The sequence below is a fragment of the Acomys minous genome (assembly GCF_964271855.1).
Source record: "Acomys minous genome assembly, chromosome: 5".
Classification (NCBI taxonomy): domain Eukaryota; kingdom Metazoa; phylum Chordata; class Mammalia; order Rodentia; family Muridae; genus Acomys; species Acomys minous.
The window spans coordinates 86,870,304-86,893,065 of NC_140494.1; the positions used below are offsets into that span (position 1 = coordinate 86,870,304).

General features: G+C 44.5%; 1 protein-coding gene across 3 annotated transcripts in view; it reads right to left on the bottom strand.

The window, feature by feature from the left end:
• The window catches only part of DPY19L1 (dpy-19 like C-mannosyltransferase 1), a 92,986-nt gene that overhangs the window by 58,928 nt on the left and 11,296 nt on the right, over nt 1-22,762 (bottom strand). For 2 of the 3 annotated variants that reach the window (XM_084781549.1, XM_084781548.1), the window contains exons 2-6: nt 18,208-18,232; nt 17,519-17,606; nt 14,443-14,580; nt 11,415-11,535; nt 10,686-10,779 (exon numbers count right to left, since the gene is read on the bottom strand). In XM_084781549.1, coding sequence (XP_084637675.1) covers nt 10,686-10,779; nt 11,415-11,535; nt 14,443-14,580; nt 17,519-17,606; nt 18,208-18,232 — 466 coding nt within the window. Of the gene's footprint in view, nt 1-10,685; nt 10,780-11,414; nt 11,536-14,442; nt 14,581-17,518; nt 17,607-18,207; nt 18,233-22,642; nt 22,713-22,762 lie in introns of those variants that run through there. The other variant, XM_084781550.1, reaches the window with a different exon arrangement.

The window sequence follows — 22,762 nt, forward strand, 5'->3', positions numbered from 1 at the left end:
AAGGGGAGGACTGGATGGAGAGGGAAGAAGGGGCTGGATTCAGGCTGTAAAGTGATTAAATAAACCATAAAAGTGCTCCAGATGGTATTAAAACAGATATGCCTATTTACCACCACATACACACACACACACAAAAGTGGTAAGGTTTTGTTAATTTTGGCTTAAAAACTACTAGAAGAGAAATTATCCCTGAGGCAAACATACTGCCACATCATCTAAAATTCTGGAGTCATACATGATAAAGACTGGAGCATGAACCCAGGGCAGGTACATCACACAGGACCTGTAAAGTCACAGAAGCACTGCATACAGCATGGCACCTTTTCTTCCAATTTTTGCTGTAGTTAAAAAATCAATATACTGGCATCGAGAAAAAGAAATGAGAAAACTACTCAAATGATTATGAATATCTCCTGCATGATAGTATGAAAATAGAGCAAAATGAGATGGTGATAAATGACAATATTAAGAAGTTACCTTCTAGGTATTAAGTGGAAATAGAAGGGTAGAAGTCTAATGTCTTCTGCACTCAGAGTCCTGTCTCCTTACAGGGAGGCCTCTTCAGACTCCATGACCCCTTCTACTAGGCATGTCAGCTAGAGTCATCCCACATCCTCCCAGGAGCGTACCCCATGTCCTCCCAGGAGCGTACCCCACATCCTCCCAGAAGTGTACCCCACATCCTCCCAGGAGCATACCCCACATCCTCCCAGGAGCGTACCCCACATCCTCCCAGGAGCGTACCCCACATCCTCCCAGGAGCGTACCCCACATCCTCCCAGGAGCGTACCCCATGTCCTCCCAGGAGCATACCCCACATCCTCCCAGGAGTGTACCCCACATCCTCCCAGGAGCGTACCCCATGTCCTCCAGGAGCATACCCCACATCCTCCCAGGAGCATACCCCACATCCTCCCAGGAGTGTACCCCATGTCCTCCCAGGAGCGTACCCCATGTCCTCCAGGAGCATACCCCACATCCTCCCAGGAGTGTACCCCACATCCTCCCAGGAGCGTACCCCATGTCCTCCAGGAGCATACCCCACATCCTCCCAGGAGCATACCCCACATCCTCCCAGGAGTGTACCCCACATCCTCCCAGGAGCGTACCCCATGTCCTCCAGGAGCATACCCCACATCCTCCCAGGGGCATACCCCACATCCTCCCAGGAGCGTACCCCACATCCTCCCAGGAGCGTACCCCATGTCCTCCCAGGAGCATACCCCACATCCTCCCAGGAGCGTACCCCACATCCTCCCAGGAGCGTACCCCATGTCCTCCCAGGAGCGTACCCCACATCCTCCCAGGAGTGTACCCCATGTCCTCCCAGGAGCATACCCCACATCCTCCCAGGAGCGTACCCCACATCCTCCCAGGAGCGTACCCCACATCCTCCCAGGAGCGTACCCCATGTCCTCCAGGAGCGTACTCCACATCCTCCCAGGAGCGTACCCCACATCCTCCCAGGAGCGTACCCCATGTCCTCCCAGGAGCATACCCCACATCCTCCCAGGAGCGTACCCCACATCCTCCCAGGAGCGTACCCCATGTCCTCCCAGGAGCATACCCCACATCCTCCCAGGAGCGTACCCCACATCCTCCCAGGAGCGTACCCCACATCCTCCCAGGAGCGTACCCCATGTCCTCCCAGGAGCATACCCCACATCCTCCCAGGAGCGTACCCCACATCCTCCCAGGAGCGTACCCCACATCCTCCCAGGAGCGTACCCCATGTCCTCCAGGAGCGTACTCCACATCCTCCCAGGAGCGTACCCCACATCCTCCCAGGAGCGTACCCCATGTCCTCCCAGGAGCATACCCACATCCTCCCAGGAGCGTACCCCACATCCTCCCAGGAGCGTACCCCACATCCTCCCAGGAGCGTACCCCACATCCTCCCAGGAGCGTACCCCACGTCCTCCCAGGAGCGTACCCCACATCCTCCCAGGAGCGTACCCCATGTCCTCCCAGGAGCGTACCCCACATCCTCCCAGGAGCGTACCCCACATCCTCCCAGGAGTATACCCCATGTCCTCCCAGGAGCATACCCACATCCTCCCAGGAGCATACCCACATCCTCCCAGGAGCGTACCCCACATCCTCCCAGGAGCATACCCCATGTCCTCCCAGGAGTGTACCCCATGTCCTCCCAGGAGCGTACCCACATCCTCCCAGGAGTGTACCCCACATCCTCCCAGGAGCGTACCCCACATCCTCCCAGGAGTGTACCCCACACCCTCCCAGGAGTGTACCCCATGTCCTCCCAGGAGCGTACCCCACATCCTCCCAGGAGCGTACCCCACATCCTCCCAGGAGTGTACCCCACATCCTCCCAGGAGCATACCCCACATCCTCCCAGGAGCGTACCCCACATCCTCCCAGGAGCGTATCCCATGTCCTCCCAGGAGCATACCCCACATCCTCCCAGGAGCATACCCCACATCCTCCCAGGAGTGTACCCCACATCCTCCCAGGAGTGTACCCCACATCCTCCCAGGAGTGTACCCCACATCCTCCCAGGAGCATACCCACATCCTCCCAGGAGCGTACCCCACATCCTCCCAGGAGCGTATCCCATGTCCTCCCAGGAGTGTACCCCACATCCTCCCAGGAGCGTACCCACATCCTCCCAGGAGCGTACCCCACATCCTCCCAGGAGCGTACCCCACATCCTCCCAGGAGCATACCCACATCCTCCCAGGAGCATACCCACATCCTCCCAGGAGCGTACCCCACATCCTCCCAGGAGTGTACCCCACATCCTCCCAGGAGCATACCCCATGTCCTCCCAGGAGCGTACCCCACATCCTCCCAGGAGCGTACCCCACATCCTCCCAGGAGCATACCCCACATCCTTCCAGGAGCATACCCACATCCTCCCAGGAGCATACCCACATCCTCCCAGGAGCGTACCCCACACCCTCCCAGGAGTGTACCCCACATCCTCCCAGGAGCATACCCCATGTCCTCCCAGGAGTGTACCCCACATCCTCCCAGGAGCGTACCCCACATCCTCCCAGGAGTGTACCCCACATCCTCCCAGGAGCATACCTGGTCTGGGGTCTCCAGTTTCTCTTGGCGAAGCCTTATCCACAGTTTCTCTTCTCTGCAAGCCACTGGTCCTGCAGTCCCCACTCTCCCTATGTCTGACCTCCACTGTCCTTTCTCTCCTAGCTCCCTCTCCTACCCTGCCCCCTCTCTTCAAATGCTTCCACTGTCTATTCTATTTCCTCTTCTGAGTGAGATTTAAGAAGTGTCCTCCCTTGGGTGTTAATTATCTTCTTTGGCTGTATGAATTGTAGTATGGTTATCCTGAACTTTGACCCAAAATTTACACTGCCTACAAGATGTATGTACAGGGATAATAAAGACAGAGCAGAGACTGAAGAAATGTCTAACCAATGACTAGCCCAACCGGAGACCCACCCCATGGGAGAGAGCCAAACCCTGATGCTATTAATGATATTTTGCTATGTTCGCAGACAGGAGCCTAGCATAGCTGTGGCTCTGCCCAGCAGGAGATTGAAGCAGATGCTGAGACTCACAGCCAAACATTGGGCAGAGCACAGGGAGATGTGAAAGAATGTGTGTCTGTGTGTTGAGGTTGGGGGGAGAATAGAAAGACCTGGAGGGGACCGAAGCTCCACAAGAAGTCCAACAAAGCCAACCAAGCTGGGTCTGTGGGGCCTTGTGGAGAGTGAAGCACCAACCAAGGACCATGAACGGGCTGGACCTAGGCCCCCTACACAGATGCAGCCAATGGGCAGCTCAGGCTTCATGTGCATCCCCTAGAAAGGGGGAGGGGCCGTCTTTGACATGGACTCTGTTGCCGGCTTTTCTAATCACTTCACCCTCATGGGGCTGCCTCACCAGGCCACAGAGGAAGATGTGCTCAGTCCGGATGTGATTTGATGTGCTGGTGTGGGTTGGTGTGTGGAGGGGGCTTTATATGAAGAATAAGGAAGGCGGGGCAGAGGGAAGAGGAGGGACTGGGCAGCGAGGAGGGAGGGGGCTATGATCGGGATATAAAGTGAATGAATATATAAATTAAAATTTTTTTAATTAAAAAAAAAAGAGAATACCAGAATCCTGGAATTGTGGAGACCTTTGGAAATGTACTGTTATGAGCAGAGAGGGGGAAGGGAAGGGGAGTAGGAGGTAGAGGGGGAACAGAAAGTCTGGATCATTGTAAATGTCATTAATCTTTAAAGCACTTTAGGTGACGTTTTTAAAAAATAAAACAGGACTCCCCTTAAAATGGAATAAATCTTTTTCTTTTGTTACTCAGAATGTGTAAATAACAAATTAAACAAAGCTATAGATAATTTCTGTAGAAAGAACATTTAAAATGGACTTACACAAAGATACTGCAGAGCACACACTCTAAAGCTTGGTCTACATTCAAATCCCAACACTGCAACCGAATAGCTCTCAGGAGAGCTTAGAAAAATTACATAATATCATGTAAACCTCAGTTTTTTCTAAAACACTGCTAACCTGCCATGAGACACCACAGGCCTAAGTGAGGTTACTAATATAAAGAGGCTGGACCAAAGCCTGCACATAGTACAGTAAGGCAGGCTTCTGCACCATGTAGAGTACTCAGTGAAGAGCAGGCCAAGCAAAGAACGAGGTCCAGGGAGAGCGGACTCCACTGGGAAACACTTCCTAAGGTGGTAAGTTCCAATAAAGCTCACGTGATAAAGAGAAATCCATTTCCACTAAGCCCTTCATATGTGGCAGGCGTGAGCTGCCACTGTGCCATGGTGGAGTCTCCAGGCCCAGGAGCCAAGCTTTCCTCTTGTACCAGCGATGGAAAGCTAACACGGACGCCTTCTTGGTTAAAGTGCTTTCAGGTGCCACCTTCAGTTTTTAGGACCAAATACTTTTGTTTCCTGCCTTTCGTTTCCTAACCCTCTATATCCCAACACTGCACTCACTCTTCTGTTTATACTAGTCAGAACATTGCTCATAGTCCAATTCCAAAAAGAAAAACAAATCTTTATTGGAATAATGCTGCAACTTGTACACATTTTCCATCAGTGAGTTTTAATGAATTTTATATGTGCGTATTTCCCCCAGACATACATGAGTGCATCACGACAGAGATACTAATTCCAAAACAAACCAACCAAGCTACTCTTAATGTACGATGACCAGGGTGAACTTGACACCACAGACTGTAAAGCCATGCTACACTGCAGAGAACAAGCATTTTGCCTGCTTGGTACATGCTCTAGAATGCAATAACAAATATTTTTTGTATTTACTAATCAAAGAAGTTCATACCTTGGGCATGTATGAGCTTTACCAATCAAAAAAGCGTATGCCTTGAGTGTGTGAGAATTTCCCCTAAAAAGAAACTATGTAGGAAGCTGTACTCTTAGAGCTGCTCTCCTGGTGCTGTCAATCTACAGTGTACAAATACCAATATCTGACTGAACTGTAGCCATAAACTAGCAATAGAGCCTGAAGAGTAATTAGAAGGGGATATTTGGAAAAATACTAAAATACTGAGAATTCCAGGAAAAGAATCATATTGTGAATAGGCTATGGTTGAAACTATGTCTCATTTGTCTTAAGTCAGTTCTTGAAAGCCAGCCCCAATCACCAGGTGGCTGGTTTTTATTTCCCTCCTACTTCCATTTCTAATGAAAAGCAATGATTATCTGGCTCCTGAAAATATATATCTGCATTGTCATATTATTTTGAAAACAAACATACATCTGAAAAAAAGTGGCATACACTTAGCTGCCCTGCAAATTTCTTTTTTGTTTGTTTGTTTTTTGAGGGTTTCTCTGTGTAGCCTTAGCTACCCTAGATTTGCTTTGTAGACCAAGCTGGCCTCAGACTCATAGTGTTCTGTCTCCCCGGGTATTGGGATTACAGGAGGGCACCATCAGTTTGTTCTGCAAATTTCTAATCTGCCAGATAAAATCTAAATTTAACTTCTCTCTACCTAATATAACTCATATTGACAAATACTTATGTCAATTTTTTATATCTTCTTTATTCTTGACTCAACTATTAAAACTCTGCATCTTTATCCCAGTCAAAAAATTAGACAAGTAATTAAACTAGCCTTCAAACTAGAAAACAGTAAACATGAGACTCTAAAAGCACTTCATGGTAATAACACTTAGAAATGTAACCTGTGGCCAAAGGGGCAGCTTATAGGAACACCGCACTTAAAGAGGAAGAAAAGCCAGGGGCTTCTGCTTGCAATGCGAGTGCTGGGTAGGCAAAGAGAGGCTGATCCACACACCAGCCAGCCTCACCTCACTGGCAAGGTCCAGGCCAGGGAGGTCCTGTCTCAAATACCCACGTTCATCCTCTGGCCTTTGAGCGTGTGCATGTGTGCACGCACACACACACAGAGGCACAGCCACAGACACGAAATGCAATGTTTAAAAACTGATAGAAACCAGTGATAAAGAATTCAGCCTTCCAGTGTCATGAACACTAGTGCTCTAGAGAGCAGGGAGGTCTCCCCTCTGAGCTCCCTGGGCTGCAAGGGCCCTCTGTTCTAACAGCTCAAAGCTTTGTATGAACGGCAAGTGCTGGAAGACCTCTGAGTTTAGGACAGCGTGATGCTAAACTCCTTGCAATCTCTGCAGTGACACATTTCTTTTTGTACTCTAGAGTTCACTGACAGCTTGATGGCCCCTAGGTGGCTGAGGAATGGGGACTGGTCACAAGGACATGAAGGCAGGGCTCAGGGTTTAGGAGTTTTCATTCTCAACCTCCAAGTTCCAGGAAAGGGAAAGTGGCTAATGCTCAAGTTAGTTAGCAATAGTGACTCAATCGTCCCTAGATGACAATGTTTCCATAAACTGACAAAAAGACTAAGTTTAAAAAGTGTCCAAATGCCAAGCAGAGGAAGAAAGTTCAGGAAAGTGGCGCTATCAGGGTCAAGAGGCCCTGGGCTCCTTTCCACACACCTTACCCCCATGCCTCTCACCTCATGCTCTGTAGGCATTTTTATAATAATCCAGCAACACCACAAGCACTGAGTAGAGACCGTGAGCAGAGAAACTGGGTTAGTGTTCCCATGTGTCTTCAGAGATACCTTTGCACAGGCTAACAAAATTATTTGGGGCTAATAAAAGTGATAGGGGACAGGGGACAGAAGAGATGCACAGAGGCAAGCTCTACTCTATTACAAAAGGCACAGTGGACACACACACACACACACACACACACACACACACACACACACACACACACAAAGGGCTTGTTTGCTCTAAGCAGCTTCTAACCAGGTGGTAGCTCAAGGCTCTGTGGCCTTGGAGTATGCAAACCCCACTGTACAGAGAAAGGCTGTAAGAGGGGAAAGTGGGGGACACATAAAGAGAAGCAGAAATACCATGAACCTCAGAGACAAGGTAACTTTCTAATGGCCGACGGGCCCTGTCGCCATGCTCTAAAGTCCACTGCCAGAAGACAGGATGGAATGTTGCTCTTCTGCCTTCTCGGGTCTGTGCAACTTAAAGGTTAATTCTCGGCTTGGATTACTGACTCTGTGGTGAGAGGCAGCATGCACTCCCCCTTTGTGGTTATCCTAACAAGGAAGACAGAGCTGGAGAACAGATGTGCCCTGGTGATGCAGGCTGTGGGGGCAGGGCATCAAGCCTGAGGCAGTACAGAAAGGGTCAGAGACAGTAAAGCAGGCAGAGCTGAAACAATCTGTATAGGCCTTGACCCTGGAAGGAAAACAGAGCCCATTACTCCCTCTCCACCACCTTAAACGGAGGCATTTGTAGGACTGCAGCTACAGATAGAGAAAGCATTACAGCATAACCCAGTACTCAGACACAATACAACAAGCCTAAGCTGTACTGACACCATTAAAAATGCTTTAGTCTAGCATCTGTCTCAAATATCAGTGTGTGTGTGTGTGTGTGTGTGTGTGTGTGTGTGTGTGTGTGTGTCCGTCCGTCAGTCCTTGGGGGTAAATTCTTCAGGTGCTATCTGAAATTCTGTTATCTGAGAAAGCGTCCACCTGTCCCAGCCTCTCCAGTGTCAGGGTGTGCCAGCGTGCCAAGCTTTTTTCCCCCTTCACTATGGTGTAATGGTTTGGATGAGAGTGTGCCCCCCAGGCTCAGCATTGGGAACTTGGTCCCCAGGTGGGAGCGATGTTCAGGGAGACTGTACAGGCCTGCTGGAGAAAGTCCAGATGGGCTTTGGGAATTGATAGCCTTGCCGCAATTGCAGTTTGTCCTCTCAACTTCCTGCTCTCTTCTGCCATGCCTGCCACGTGTGGCCACGGCTCCATTTCTGCCACGTGTGGCCACGGCTCCATTTCTGCCACGTGTGGCCATGGCTCCACGCCTGCCACGTGTGGCCACGGCTCCATGCCAGGATCGCCCCTTATCCCTCTAGAACCATACGCCAAAATAAACTCTTTCTTCCATAGGTTGCCTTTGGTCACGGTGTTTTGTCCCAGTAACAAAAAAGTAACCAATACATATGGATTCTGGTGAAAAACTCAGGCCTCCATGCTTGAAAAGCAAGTTTGCCCAGCTCCTAAAATACTCTTCCGTGGGGGAAAAAAATGGAGTACCAGCCTACAAAACTGTTTTCAAAGCTGCTTAAGAGGCTATGCTCTGTAGTGTTAGGCTGTGCTGGGTCTGTGTACCTCTAGGGACAGTGGCAGCTCGGGGCCCTCTAAGATCATGGCCCATGGTGGTTAAAACTTCTAACATACTGCAGTCTCTTTGGGATGAGTTTAAAGCCAGCCTTAGAGGAAGGCCAGCATCCAGCCCCCGATGGCTATGACTTTGTCTTCTCGCCCATGGGAAACATGAACCCTCAGGTAAAACTCACCTTGCCAGCTGCTTTCACATCTTATGTGCCCGCTTCTGCCTCACTGGGAAGTGTCTCGGTTATTTCTACCTATCTAATCTGATGTCTCAGGGTTGGGCTCCAGTGTCCTTTCCATCAGAACAAACTTCCGCTCAGGATTCTAGACTCCTCCCCTTCCTCCCTCCTCCTTCCACTGATGTGCATTATGCTGCCATCCTCACCTCCCACCCTGTCCGCTCACATCCCGCCACAGCCAACAGTCCTAAGAGAGAAGCTGCCTAGCGTGTATCTTGTGTGTTGACTGAACAACTGAACAAGCATTGCCCATATATGAAGAAAAGCATTTGTTCATCAGGAAAGGTTAGGGCTAAAGACTAAGAAAGTTGCACAGAGCCAGTGCCACTAAGATCCCTTCAATAGGACCAGAACATTCTATCCTGTTTGCAAATACTATGCCTTTAGCCTTTTGTACAAAAGTTACAAGCATGGTAAGAAATCTATGTGCATGTTTCCTCCACAGTAAAGGGTGAGAGGGTCTTTCAACAATATAAGCACAACTATCCGAGGAGAACACAATTTTTGCATTTATCTTACTTGAGTTGAGTCTCCTAAATACAGTAAGGTGTCTGTTAAGCGTTTTAGTCTATATGCAAATCTATCTCAAACTGACCTAGTTGCCTCTTCACTTAATAAGCACTTATCAAGTAACTGCTGTGCATACAAACCTGGGCTAATAACGTAGGTCTTCAAACAGATAAACTGAAATGCAGAAGACAGCAGCACAGTAAGAGACCCCAAGTCCTTTCCACTAACTCAAGAGGAAAATCACAGTCATGTGCGCACAGTTCTGCACTGCAGACAGTCCGCAAACAGCAGGAAGAAGCATCTGCGATACTTTCAAGGTCAGATAAGCTCAAGTGGCTGAGAAGAGGGTCCAGGCATCAAGTGCTTGCTTTGCAAACATGAGGCCCTGAGTTCAATCCCTAAGAAGCCCATGATAAAAAGTGAGTAATGCTCAGAAAAGGAGATGGATGGGTTCCCGGGGATTGCGAGTCAGCCAGTCTAGCCTACTTGGTGAGTTTCAGACCAGCAAGAGACCTAGTGGCAAAAATTCTCAGTGCCTAAGAAAAGACATTCAGTGTTATCCTCTGACTCCACACACATGCACATATACCCCTACACTGATGTGCATCCACATATATTCGGGTGCGCGCACACATGCACACACACAGAGTTCAGACAAGCACACAGAGATATTGCAATACATCATCAAAAGAAAAAGAAAAACGCAAACACAAAACCTTTAAACACTATCATGACTTAAGTTGGAGGAAGATTGCTTGACCATGAAGATAGGCAGAGAGCAAATAGCTGTGTGGAATACACTCCTGCTTTAACAGTGCCAAAGCAACACCACTACTAACATTTGATATTAGTAATGCTTTCTAATTTTACAGATGACCACATGCCTATGAATCATTAGCACGTACCATGTTCTAGTTAAATCTCTGAAACAGTGGTTCTCAAGCTGTGGGAAGTGCCCCTTTGGGGGTCACATATCAGATCTTTACATTACAATTCATAACAATAGCAAAGTTATAGTTATGAGGTAGCAATGAAATATTTTTATGGTTGGAGGTCACCACAACATGAGGTACTGTATTAAAGGGTTGCAACATTAGGAAGGTTGAGAAGCACTGCTCTAAAGCTATCTAAAATGTAACTGCCATAACAACAGTGAAATCAGATTAATAAAAATCCTATTGTAACCACAAATAGATATTTTAGAAACACTATTAAAATTGAGCAATAAGTTATTAATAATTATTAACTAATAACTTTGTATTATATTTTATAAATACATAGTAAAATATTCTTACCTTAAATATGTGCCATATATGAAGAATAATGCCATCATTAGTCCATTCAACATAAAAATTACAGCAACATAAAAGCAAGCAGGATCTCCCAATCCTTTAAAAATAAACAAAACATATGTTCTAGCCACAAATTATGTTATGAGTCTAGCAATTTACATTAAACTGTGCTTACTGTGAAACGGTTGCCAGATAAATGGTTTCCTTGGTTCCCATATGAAAACAGGACAGGAATGCATAATAGTGCTGAGTATTATTCCGATATGCTGCTCTGGAAACAGGGCTGCAAGCCTGTTGATATGCCTTCCAAGGAGGTTCGGGACTTGGGCTGGGCTGCAGCTGAGTAAGGCAGAGTAAGCATCTCTGCGTCTGGGAGGAAGACAGCAGCAGCCAGTGGCCCAGGGGGAGTGAAGCTGTCTTGGGAAGAGCACAGCAGCTTCTGACAAGTACCTTACTATAAAAAAAAAAACCTCAAAGTCCATGGAAAGGTGGCATGTAGATGTCCCAGGGGATACTGGAACTACCCAGCCCAAGGGCCAAAATAGCTTCCGGTTCAGTCTGCTTTTCCCAACCATGTGATTACCCTGTGACCATGGAAGCAAACCAGCCTGCCCATATTTGCAGCTTGCAGAATCCAAGAGCATAATAAAACGGTTGATACTTATACCAGTAGGAATGGAATAGCCTACTATAGTCCAGCAGCCAACTGGACAAGGTGCAAAAGGAGCTCACCCTCACAGCTCTCAATCGGACTGAGTCCTTCTCCTCGGGTAACTGTCCAACATATCTTGGTTTGAATGCCAATTAAATCCATTATTTTGGTATAAATCCGGTACCAGCTGGCTAAGATCACCTTTTTAAAGAAAATAAAGATGTCATAAGAAATAGTTCTCAAGCCAGGCAGTGGTGGCACACTCCTTTAATCCAGCACTAGGGAGGCAGAGGCAAGTGGATCTCTGTGAGTCTGAGGCCAGCCTGGTCTACAGAGAGAGTTCCAAGACAGGCAAGGCTACACAAAGAAACCTTGTCTTGAAAAAATTTAAAAGAAAGAAAAGAAGGAAGGAAGAAAAAGAAATAGTTTTCATTACTAGAATATGTTTTAGAGATTTTCTTTTCTTTTTGTACAAGGCTCACCCTCTCCCATGCAGACTGACTGGTGACATACAGGTAAGAAAAAAAGAAATAAGAAATCTGCCAGATTTAGAATGTTTAAAAAATATAAAATTTTACAAAGAACATAAAAGACCTAAACAGATGTGTGTATACATATATGTCTAATTTTTCAAGATGTAAATTCACATCTCAAATTAATTAGTAAAGACAAAACAATACTACCCAAAATCCCAAAACCTACAATTATTCTAGAAAAGTAAAAGAAAAAGAAGAGAATGCCTGACTGAATAGAAAGGTCTATCACTGAAAGTGACTAAAATAGCATGACACTGGCAGAAACACACTCAGATGGATCAATGCAATCCATCGAGGTGATGGACATAGCTGATCCACCTTCCAGGCAGAGGCACTCCCAGCCCCAGCAGCTGCCCAGCTAGATGGTTGGCAGTGACAGCTGTCCACTCTCCAGAACTGCTCTAGGCTGAAGAGAGTGTGCACTCAAGGTCACATTGCATGCTATGATAGGCTAATCAATACAAGTGATCTATAGTTTAGGGGCCTTTGCCAAAGGAAGCATAACCGTGCAAATCTACCCTAGCCCAGAGAACTCATGAGACTCACTGGGACTTTTGAAGAGATTCCCTCACAGCTCAACTCCTTTTATACCTCTTTCTGTGTCCATCAACCCCGCTTCTGGTATGAACCCAAGGGCACTCCCTGGTAACTTGCTGCAAGCAAACCTCCAGCTCAGAGTCCACTTTTGGGACCTCAAATAAGGCAAGACTGAGCATAAAATCCAAACACAGATGAGCCACTGATATGGACACTAACTTTCCACACAGAAAAGAAGTGTTCTTCAAGTCAGTGCAGAGAAGATGGGCCTATTATCAGCAAAAAGGACAGTATGAAAAAAATATCCTTTTTCTACAAATGCCTCAACATAAATTCCAAATAAATTAAAAATATAAATATATAACTATTGAGAATAAGTATTTTACATGCAGCAAGTATAAAAGTCTTAAGTTAAAAGATTCATGGGCATAAAATGTTGCATAGAAAAATATGTATCCATAGCTAAAAATATAAATATTTTATTAATGTTACAATGATAACATCTTATGTATATAAAATGAGTCTTTAAGAAACCCAATAGAAACATATACAATGCGGGGAAAACAGAAATTCTTTTTCAAAATAGAAATGGCTATTTATATAGCACTGAAATACATACATATACATGAATTGAATAAAATACACAAAGTACTTATAATTTCCTTGTCTATCAAAATCAGCAAGGATGCAAATCAACATTTCCCAAACTGCTGTTGGCAGAGATTCAACTGGTATATCCTATGTGGATGGCTTTTGGCAATATGCCCCCAAATCATTACAATATATAGTCTGCTAAACTGAAGGGCTGTATGCACAAATTTAGAGTTTAAAAAATGAATAAATGTTTTACTGGTGGGTTCTGTAAATGACACAAGCCTAGACATAACTTAGAAGAGAGAATCTTAATTGAGAGAACATCTCCAAAAGGTCAGCCTGTACACAAGTCTGTGGGGCATTTTCTTGCCTAATGACTGATGTGAAGGCTCAGCCCCAGCCCATGTGGGTAGTGCCACTCATGGGCAGTAACAGGGAGCAAGCCAGTAAGGAGCATCTTCTATGGTTTCTTCCTCACTTCCTGCCTCCAGGTTTCTGCCTTGAATTCTTACTTTGGCTTTTCTCAATGGACTGTGGCCATTATATAAGCCACATAAACCCTTTCCTCCCCAAGTTCCTGTTAGTTTTAATGTTTTATCAAAGCAGTAAAAGGTAACTAAGGCAGATGTGTACAATAGATTTAGATGCACAGATGCTTGCTGCACTTTGCTTAAAACAGTCACAAGTTTAAAAAGTTAAGACATCCATAAAAGACAGGCTAAAGGAGACAATTGTAGATCATGCACACACACGTCAGAAATGACATAATGACAGCCAAGGCTATGTAGAGAAACCAAGAAAAAAAGACACAATGAAAAGGAAGTGGTAGAGAGAGCGGCTGCAAATATTGGCAAAGACAAAACACACACATACAAATAGCACACACCTTGTAATCCCATTTTTGTAAAGTCTACTTGCATACAGTCACAGAAAATATTCAAGAGCCATACTTCATGGGAAACACTGAACTGGGGAGGGCATTCATATTGATTACTCAATAACCAACCAAGTCTCTAGCCCAGAAGAGAAGTCCTTTCAGCAGACAAAGACGGTAGACCCACCCAGACATCAGGTGTCATTCTGTACCACATGAAGATGGGGGTTTCCAAGGGAGCCTGACTTCAAGTCACAAAGAAAGTAGCTTCTTCATTTAGGGCCCAGAAAAATGCTTAAGAAATATGTCAAATGAGGACAGCGAGAGTAATGAAAGTCCTAAAATGTTACCAGTATCACAGTTTCCCTCTCAGCCTACTGGATGAGCCCATCTTCCATTTAGTCCTAGAGATTCAAATTCTCCCCCGTAAGCTCTTTCCCATGGTGCATTTTTAAAATTAAAATATTAAATAGAATTTACTATGGTGAATCTGAACTTAAATTAGTATTTCATTTTTAAAAAGCATTTTTTTTTCATGAAAAATCACAACTGGGAACAGCAACTTACCTCAGGGTAAAGATTGAACCTTTTTAATGTGTTAATAACCAAGGGGTATTCAGTCAGCTTGTCGTTCATTATCATCCATACTCCATTCAAAAATGAGGGCGCTTCCACAATAGTCTTGAAGTAAGAATAATACAGCCCCTGAAAGATACGCTCCAGTTAGAATAAAAAGCAGTTATTCATCTTCTTAGATTACAAATATTTAAAATACACTGGTTTTTGAAAACCTGAGCACTCAAGCAGGTAATAGCTACAATTAATTTCACAGGTTTCTGACCACTTATAAATTCATAGGCTACAAAATAGTACATTTTAGAAGAATTTCATCTTAATTGAAATAATTAAATAGAAAAATAGTTTCAAAATAATTTCAGAATTTAAATATGTATACATGTAAGTCAGCATATGCCATATATGAAAAGTCTATTGAATACCCAAAATGACATCAATCTTATTTCTTCCAAATGTACATTAAAAAATTCAAATGCATTTTTTAAAAAGACTCCACATTATACACATTGCTATTGAACAATAATTCTACAGATCATGTTTTCCCATAGCAACTCAGCAGAAGAGCAGACACTGGGCACTGAGGGGGGTTGTATTTTGAGGGAAATATTAAAGTTTAGTCTGACATGCTACTTTGAAAAGGTTTGAAACAAGGATGAAATGACACAGGACAAAGCAATATGAGGCAGAGCTGAAGATGTAGCTCACTCTGTTGAGTGTTTGCCCAGCATGCGGAGGCTCTGAGTTCGATGCCCACCTATGTTGCCTACTGTATTAAGTTAACAGGCCTCTAAAACTTCCTTGTAGGCCAGAACTGCTAGCATGGTCGCACTGCAAAGAGAGCCCTTACTCATGTGACCAAGTCCAAGTAAGGACAAAGCAGACTAGGGTGACTCTAAATGGAACACAGCCCTACAGCATGGAAAGGCAGACATGAAGGACAGAAAGGAACAGGAGCGATGCAGCAGCAAGCCAAAGAGACCCAGGCAGCTAGCAACCCAGCCTGCCTCAGCAACAAGTGTGCCTTGCTGACCGACAGAGTCCTTTTTGGAAGACGCACTATCAGAAAGCAGATTCCCACTGTTTTTATTCAGTGGACCCCCCAACACCCTCAAACTACTCTCTGCATCTACCCTGCTCTGTGAATATCATTTTAGAAACATCCCAACATTTTATTTACTCACAAAACACAAAGCTTTAAATATTTAAGAAACAAAAAGAAGGGAAAAGTGCTAATTATTTATCAAATTGGAAGAGAATACCAAGTATTCAAACTGGGCATTCTAAGTGGAACACAGCATAGCACCATGACAAGCTATGGGAAAACCCTGAATTTCACTTAATAATTATATTTCTCGAAATGAGTTTGACATTTTTATTCTATTAAATAAATAATTTGGAATTAATACTGTTTAAGTAAAACAAATTTAATATTAAGTAAATAGAACAAACCCTACAATTTAAAAATCTTAATATAAATTCATGATTTACTGTTTTTTGTTTTAAAACAAAGTTTGATAATTCTGCTCACTAAAAGGCTATCTCAACAGGTGGAGGTTCTGGGCACTACACACTATCTGCAACTGAAGAGAACTGAGGCTCTTTGGACAACTAGCTGCTGCCAGGCCTGGGCAGGAACTGTCACGCAGCCCCAGACACCAAGGAGACGCTAGTGAGGTCACAGTGAAGGTCGGCACAACCAACTGCAAGAAACTGGCCACACAATATGTGCCAATCAACCTATGGATTCTGACTAGAAGATGTGAAAGAATCTATTCATTTTTATGAAAAAAAAACCACTGTAAATAGAAGAATTGATTATTTTCATGTCTTTCCACTAAGAAGTATGCCTCAGAAAGAAACTGGAGCCACACTGCAGGAAAATTCTTTACAGAGTTGCAAGTCAGCATGTGCTGAAAAATAAAGACAGTGTCTACTCTACCAAGAGGAGTAAACTGCAAGGATGGCTGAGCGCTAACAAGGCCTCAGCCAGATCATTCCTTAAGCTCCCCCCGAGAAGGCTACCTGTCCCAGTGTATACCTTACATGCCATGATAAAAAGGGCCCAGCATCAGCTGGGAAGTACTCCATCCAGAAAAGGAGGCGTATTTTCCATCAGTCTTCAGAAAACACATGAGATGGGAACTGAGTGAGAACGTGAGTTACAGTGGACAATTCTACTTAACATATATATATTACACATATGTTGAGGAATTGGTACACACACACACACACACACACACACACACACACACACACACACAGTTCCTCAACAGACAAATGGCAGAAAAACAAAACAGAAAGAGGGACTTATAGACGCAACAGGTAAACACAAGTGCAGACAGTCTGCATCTTCAGTTAAGAACACTGTCAAGGGCCAATCAGCTCATTCAAACACCAACTTAAATTTGATGGTGCTAAGAAACAGCTGAGGACAAAACGTCCTTTGAGGAACTTAGAATGTGCTAGTGAAACAGCTGAGGGAAATGCCCTTTCAACAGGATAGGTAAGAAGCTGTGGATGACTGTGAGTTGTCTGTTGTTAAACTACAAGATGAGCAGGGAGAGCAGTCTACTGTTATGAAATATAAGCTGTGTGGGGGGTACCTGCCTTTGGCAGGCCCGTGCCAAGGTGTGCCCATGGGAAATTACATCATGCAACAGATCTGGTGTAAGGAGGTTTACTGGGGGAAGGAGAGGAGTGAGGAGCTGGGCAGGGAGAGAGGCAGGCAGGTGGACATGCAGATGGGCTGCGGTGGGGGGAGGAGGGAAGGTTTGCAGACAACAGAGAGAGCTGCTGGTGGCTTGTGGGTTCTTTTGTATGCACCACACACCTGCTGCACCTGGAAGTGTCAAGGCATGTCCTAAGCAATTGCTAGGCCCCTGAAGGCAGGCCAGTGGAACGCCTGGATACCAACATCTACTCCTTTTACCTGGAAATGTCTTGTCAAAACATTTCATGCCAATAAGCTTTAAAATATTTAGAGTCCCAAAATACTACAATGAAATCACACACGTGCGCGCGCGCACACACACACACACACACACACACACACACACACACAACTAACCATTTCCGTGCGGAAAGCCATCTCCCTTTCCAGTGTTGAGAGGTGAGAAAAATGCCGATCATTTTCAAAGAGGTGCGTTATATGGCTCCTGGAAACATGAAAACAACAAAGCCAATAGTGCTCAAGCCGTGAGATTACTACAAAGCAAAGAGGGAAGTCCTACAGATCGTAGACAGTTTGCAATAAAACTGAAAAACGACTGTATCTACATTTGTTTTCTACTAGTTTTAACAATTCTACTAAAAGTCTTCTTCATAAGAAAACACATTCCAATTAGATTTTAACATTAAAATAAGCCATAACAATATCTTAAGTGATGTACTATAAAACTATAGATCACACTGAATGTGCCATTGGGTACCATTCAGGAACTGCCTGGTTCCCAAAATTCATACATCTCTCCACCCAGAAGATTAAAAACATCAATCTAATACTCAACATGCACACCATATTAATGTTAAGCAAATTAGAGTATCAAATATAGTCTCTTTAATAATAGATAACTTTATATAAAAGTTTTATTATTCTGATCCTGATTTATCAATTAAACTAATCTTTCAGAGGATTGTGGTATAAATAAGATACATTCATCCTTAAGATACAGAAGTCTTTTAAATACATAGGATATAGCTTTTGTAAGGTATAAACATTTATATAATACATATCATTAAAGAAAAAAACAATCTTACCAGTGCAATAGGGCTGCAAAGGAAGCTGAAAGAAAAAGAAATTTACATTACTGTTTTAGCATAAAGAAATATTTTCTCCTTACAGATAAGCACTTCCCATGAGATCCAGCACATTCAGGGCCAGATGGCTTTAGGCCACACAAACACTTTCAAGATAAACCTGCCAAGCCTGAGCTGTGGGAAGACTGATCCAGGCTTAGCACACTAGCACCCTGGAGACTACTGACCCTTCAGAAGAAGCACGGAGGCTAAGCCTACATAACACCAACAGGCTGGCCCAGGCTCTATCTATGGTGTTCACTCACTCATTCATTCTACAACAAACGCGAGGCCCTATTATTGCCAGACATTGTACAGGAACCATTAGATGGAAGCCATTACAAAAAAGACCCCAGAGCAACAGAAGCAATGGGTAAGGGTGCGGTACAACAAAGAGTCACACTGACTAGTGAGGCCAGAGTTACAAGTGAGAGACACAAAGTATCACCACCTGTTAAAGCTACCTCAGTGCCTGGATTTTTACTGGAAGTCCCACACTTATTTATAGATATAGCAAATATAAAATGGAAGAAGTAAAGAAGAGTCCAAGAAAGAAACACTCGGAGGAAGTCCAACAGTAACACAGAGCACACCTCGGAGCAGTCCACTCTCTGCCCTAGTACAAAGATCACTGCAGACTCATCGGATTACAGACTCTGTATCCATAAACACTGTATACACACTCGGTTATTCCAAAAACATTTCAATTACCCATGAGAAAACCTTTACAGCAAGGTCAAATAGAGGAGTCGCACCCTCCAGGCTAGGAACAAGAAATGTTTCAAGTGTTATTTATTTTTTATTTTTGAAATATCTGCTTGTACATAATAAGATAGCTGGGGATGGCACCAATGTCTGATTACAAATCTATTCATGTCTCTGAAATACTGTACAGTCAGAAGGTGCTTTGATCCTGTATTTTCAGAGTGTCTGAGGTCAGGTCCAATAGTTTCCACCTGCGCCCATGTGGAAACACTCAAAATATTTCAGATTTTGGATTTGGGATTTCAGATTAGGAGTAGTCACACTATTCCTAGTTTAAATTTTTCTAATGTCCATGAATTAATTTGTATGCTAATGTATATTGTTGTTAATATGCAAGCTATGAAAACTAATTTGTTACACATTTGTCTAGCTCATTTTCTTTCAATTTATTGATTATAGTATTTTCAGCTTATCACTGTAAATTCCCCATTTTAAACAGTATTATTGGCAAATGCTAATTTTTCTGTTTTATAATTTTACCATTAGCATCTTCTATTTGGCCAAAATAATATTCTAGAATATCCTTAAAAGTCCAGGTGAAAAGGGACATGCTAGGCTTGATTTCTTCTCTTACTTGAAAAAGTTTCATCTTCTATTCTGTAGTGAAAATGAGGATTTGCCAAGGTCACCTTCCTTTGTGTTCTCAGAATACCATAATCTCTTGAGAGAAGACTGGAAGATGCCAGATGTCTTCAGCCCCTTTAATCAGTCCCTTTAGCACCAGTGTGGACAATAGGAAATCCCAGCATCCTGGCACATGAATGGCACTTTTTCAATCTCTCTCTTTCAAGTTAGTGAGACGGCAAACATTTTTTACACACCTACCGAGCACTTATGACAAGCTTTACCTGCAGGAAATCACTGAGTCTCCACAGCTCCCATGCTGTGCCTGGCGTTAAGTAAATGGTCAGTTATGAAGAACCGGGGCATACAGCAATCGAGTAACTTGCTGGATGATACACAGCTTACTGGGCAAATGGAAAAATTAATGAACTAGGCTCAAGACTTCTGACTTAAGATCCACAAATGGTACAGCCTCTACAGAAGAGGACAGAAAGGAGGGCAGTGCCAAATCTCAGCCATCTTGTCCATAAAGAATTCCTAATCCCAGCCCCACATTATTAAATAGAAAAGAGAAAATTGGGACAATGCATCCTCAACACAGCAAATATACTTTATAGACACTATCAGTTATTAGAGGCTGGGGGAAGGCTCAGTCCAGAAAACATTTGCACACAAACAAGGATGATGACTAAGCCAGCATCCACATGAACAACGAGGTGCAGGAACCAGCAGCATTTGTGAGCCCAGCTCTGGAGACACAGAGCGGGGAGGATTCCCCGGCTCACAGGACAGCCACTCCAGTCTAATCTTCAGGCTCCAGCCTACTAACAGAACCCTGTCTCAATATTAAAAAATGGACAACTCCTGAAAAATAATACCCACGGTTCACCTGGCTTCCACAGGCACAAACACATAAACATAGGCACACATATAGACACACAGGTGCAAGAGACAGACACATACATATACAGGCAGGGGGGAGCACACATATACACTGGCTTACATATGGCTAGAAATAATTTTTATATTAAAATTTGGAGATATGCTTTACATAAAATGATGGGTACTGTGTCACTTGAAGTTCCAGTAAGATGCTGCATGTAAACATGTGATTTAGGAATAAACACAAAGTGACAGAAACTTTTAAAAGCATTTCTGCACTTTTCCTGGCTTCAAAAAAGAATATTCTAATTTATTTTCTCTACATTTATTTCAGTCATTATTAACCCTTTTCTATTTGTGGTGTGTGTGTGTGTGTGTGTGTGTGTGTGTGTGTGTGTGTGTGTGTGTGTGTGTGTGTATGTGTAAAGGAAAGGTGACTGCAGAGGGCCCCACTCCTTACGATGACAATTTTGAAAGCCCTCTGGGTTTGGCTGGAAGCATCATATTGCCTACACCGAAGCTCAGTCTGGTGCTGGGCTCTGATGCTAATTCTTGACAGTTAAATAGTCTACCAGGTTCTATGCCACACTGTAGCAATTTTCATTCCTGTGGGACTTTGCCGTGAGTCATTACAAACAAAACTCTAAGTCTCTCCTTGCAGCTAGACTCCAGCTAGCAAGACAGAGCCTAACTGCCTGCAGAAGGGAGTTTAGAAACAAAGTTCCTGAATTTACTCCAGTATTTGCTAGACAGAGCCTTAGAAGTTACTATGTATAACTAAGTGTGATGGGAAGGGTACACACTACACCCAAACCCTGGCCTTGCAGTAAAGAAGCTAAGCTGAACCTTTTGTTAGACACAAACCTATATGTGATCTTTTCTCCTTTACTCCAGCGGGTTAGACAACTCACTGGAGGCAGCCAAGGGCCAAACATCAGGATTTTCTGCCACTTCAGTGCACAGAGCATGCAAGACCCTGCAGCCCTGAGTTGGTCTCACCTGCTGGGCCAGCCACAGCTGCAGGAGGCAGGCGCAGATATTCTGTCTCACTAGAGCTCCTGACCACCAGCTTCCTCCTGCCTGAGCCACACTCACCTGCCAGATGCTGACTTCCCATTCCAACCACAGCTCAAGAATCTGGGGACAGGTGGGAAGGAGTCAGCTATGTGCCAGGTCTGAGGCACCTCTTTTGAAGGTAATGCTCAGTGGGGTTCCACAGACTCTCCCTCCATCCCCCCAAACTTTAGAGTCCATTGCATTGCTCTTGGTTACACTGCTGATGGTGAGACCCAAGCATTAAAGCCATAGTTTTACACATAGAGTTACACAGAGGACATGGACAGATGGAGCTGGTTCTGACCAGAAAGCTTCTTCCTACTGGCCAACTTTCACAATGCTGGAAGGTTCTGTGGATGCTACATAATCAACAGTTTTACCCAGCTGTGAACCCCATAAACAAGCTACAATAATTGCTGCCCTGTCAAGGCAGGCCACTGATGAAATAGTGGCACAAATATTACGGGAGTCATCAATCACTTTGTGAGTGGATTTAAGGCCTGATCCACAAGACAGAACTCACACCTGGTATCATTAACTGAGCTAAGACTCTACGGTTAGCCAGGTCACAAGCCCTCAGGGAAAACATACTACCACCATTCTGCTAAATGAATATAGTAATAAAATGTCTCTTAACTTATCTTTATATCCATAAATTACTATGCCACTTAACCCTCAATAGGAAAGCCACCCTGTCCTGGCCAAAATACATCCAATACACAGCTGACCTCCTTCTCCTAACCATCCACGCCAACTCCCTCCTCCAGCCACTACTGGCAGCTGGTCCCATTAGCACCGCTTCATGAGTCCCAAGGACTCTTACCCACACCAAGGTTACAAGCCATTCCTCTCTTCCATCCACCCATCCCCTTTCGCCTTGCTGGGCCCTCCTCAAGATCCCATCCTACTTGTTTCAGCAACATCAGTCACCAAGCCAATGTGTGCTAACTCCCCCAGGCCCTGCTCTTCTCTGGTGCAGGACCATTACTGGTTCCTGCATTAAACCCCCATTTCAAGGTTTCTGCATGCCTGGGATGGCTGTTCCCAGGTTTATCTCCATGATCCTGAAGAACTCACTTTACAGCTGGGAGGAGACTGAAAGAAAAGAGACCTTTATCCCTCTGCTCACCGTCTCCCTGGGTGCCACGGGAGCTGCTGAAGAAGCCCTTGCCCAAACACAGCATCTGGCCAGCGGCTTCAAGAGCAAGCTTGAGCAGGTGATGGCTTCTACATGGACGATTTCAAGTCC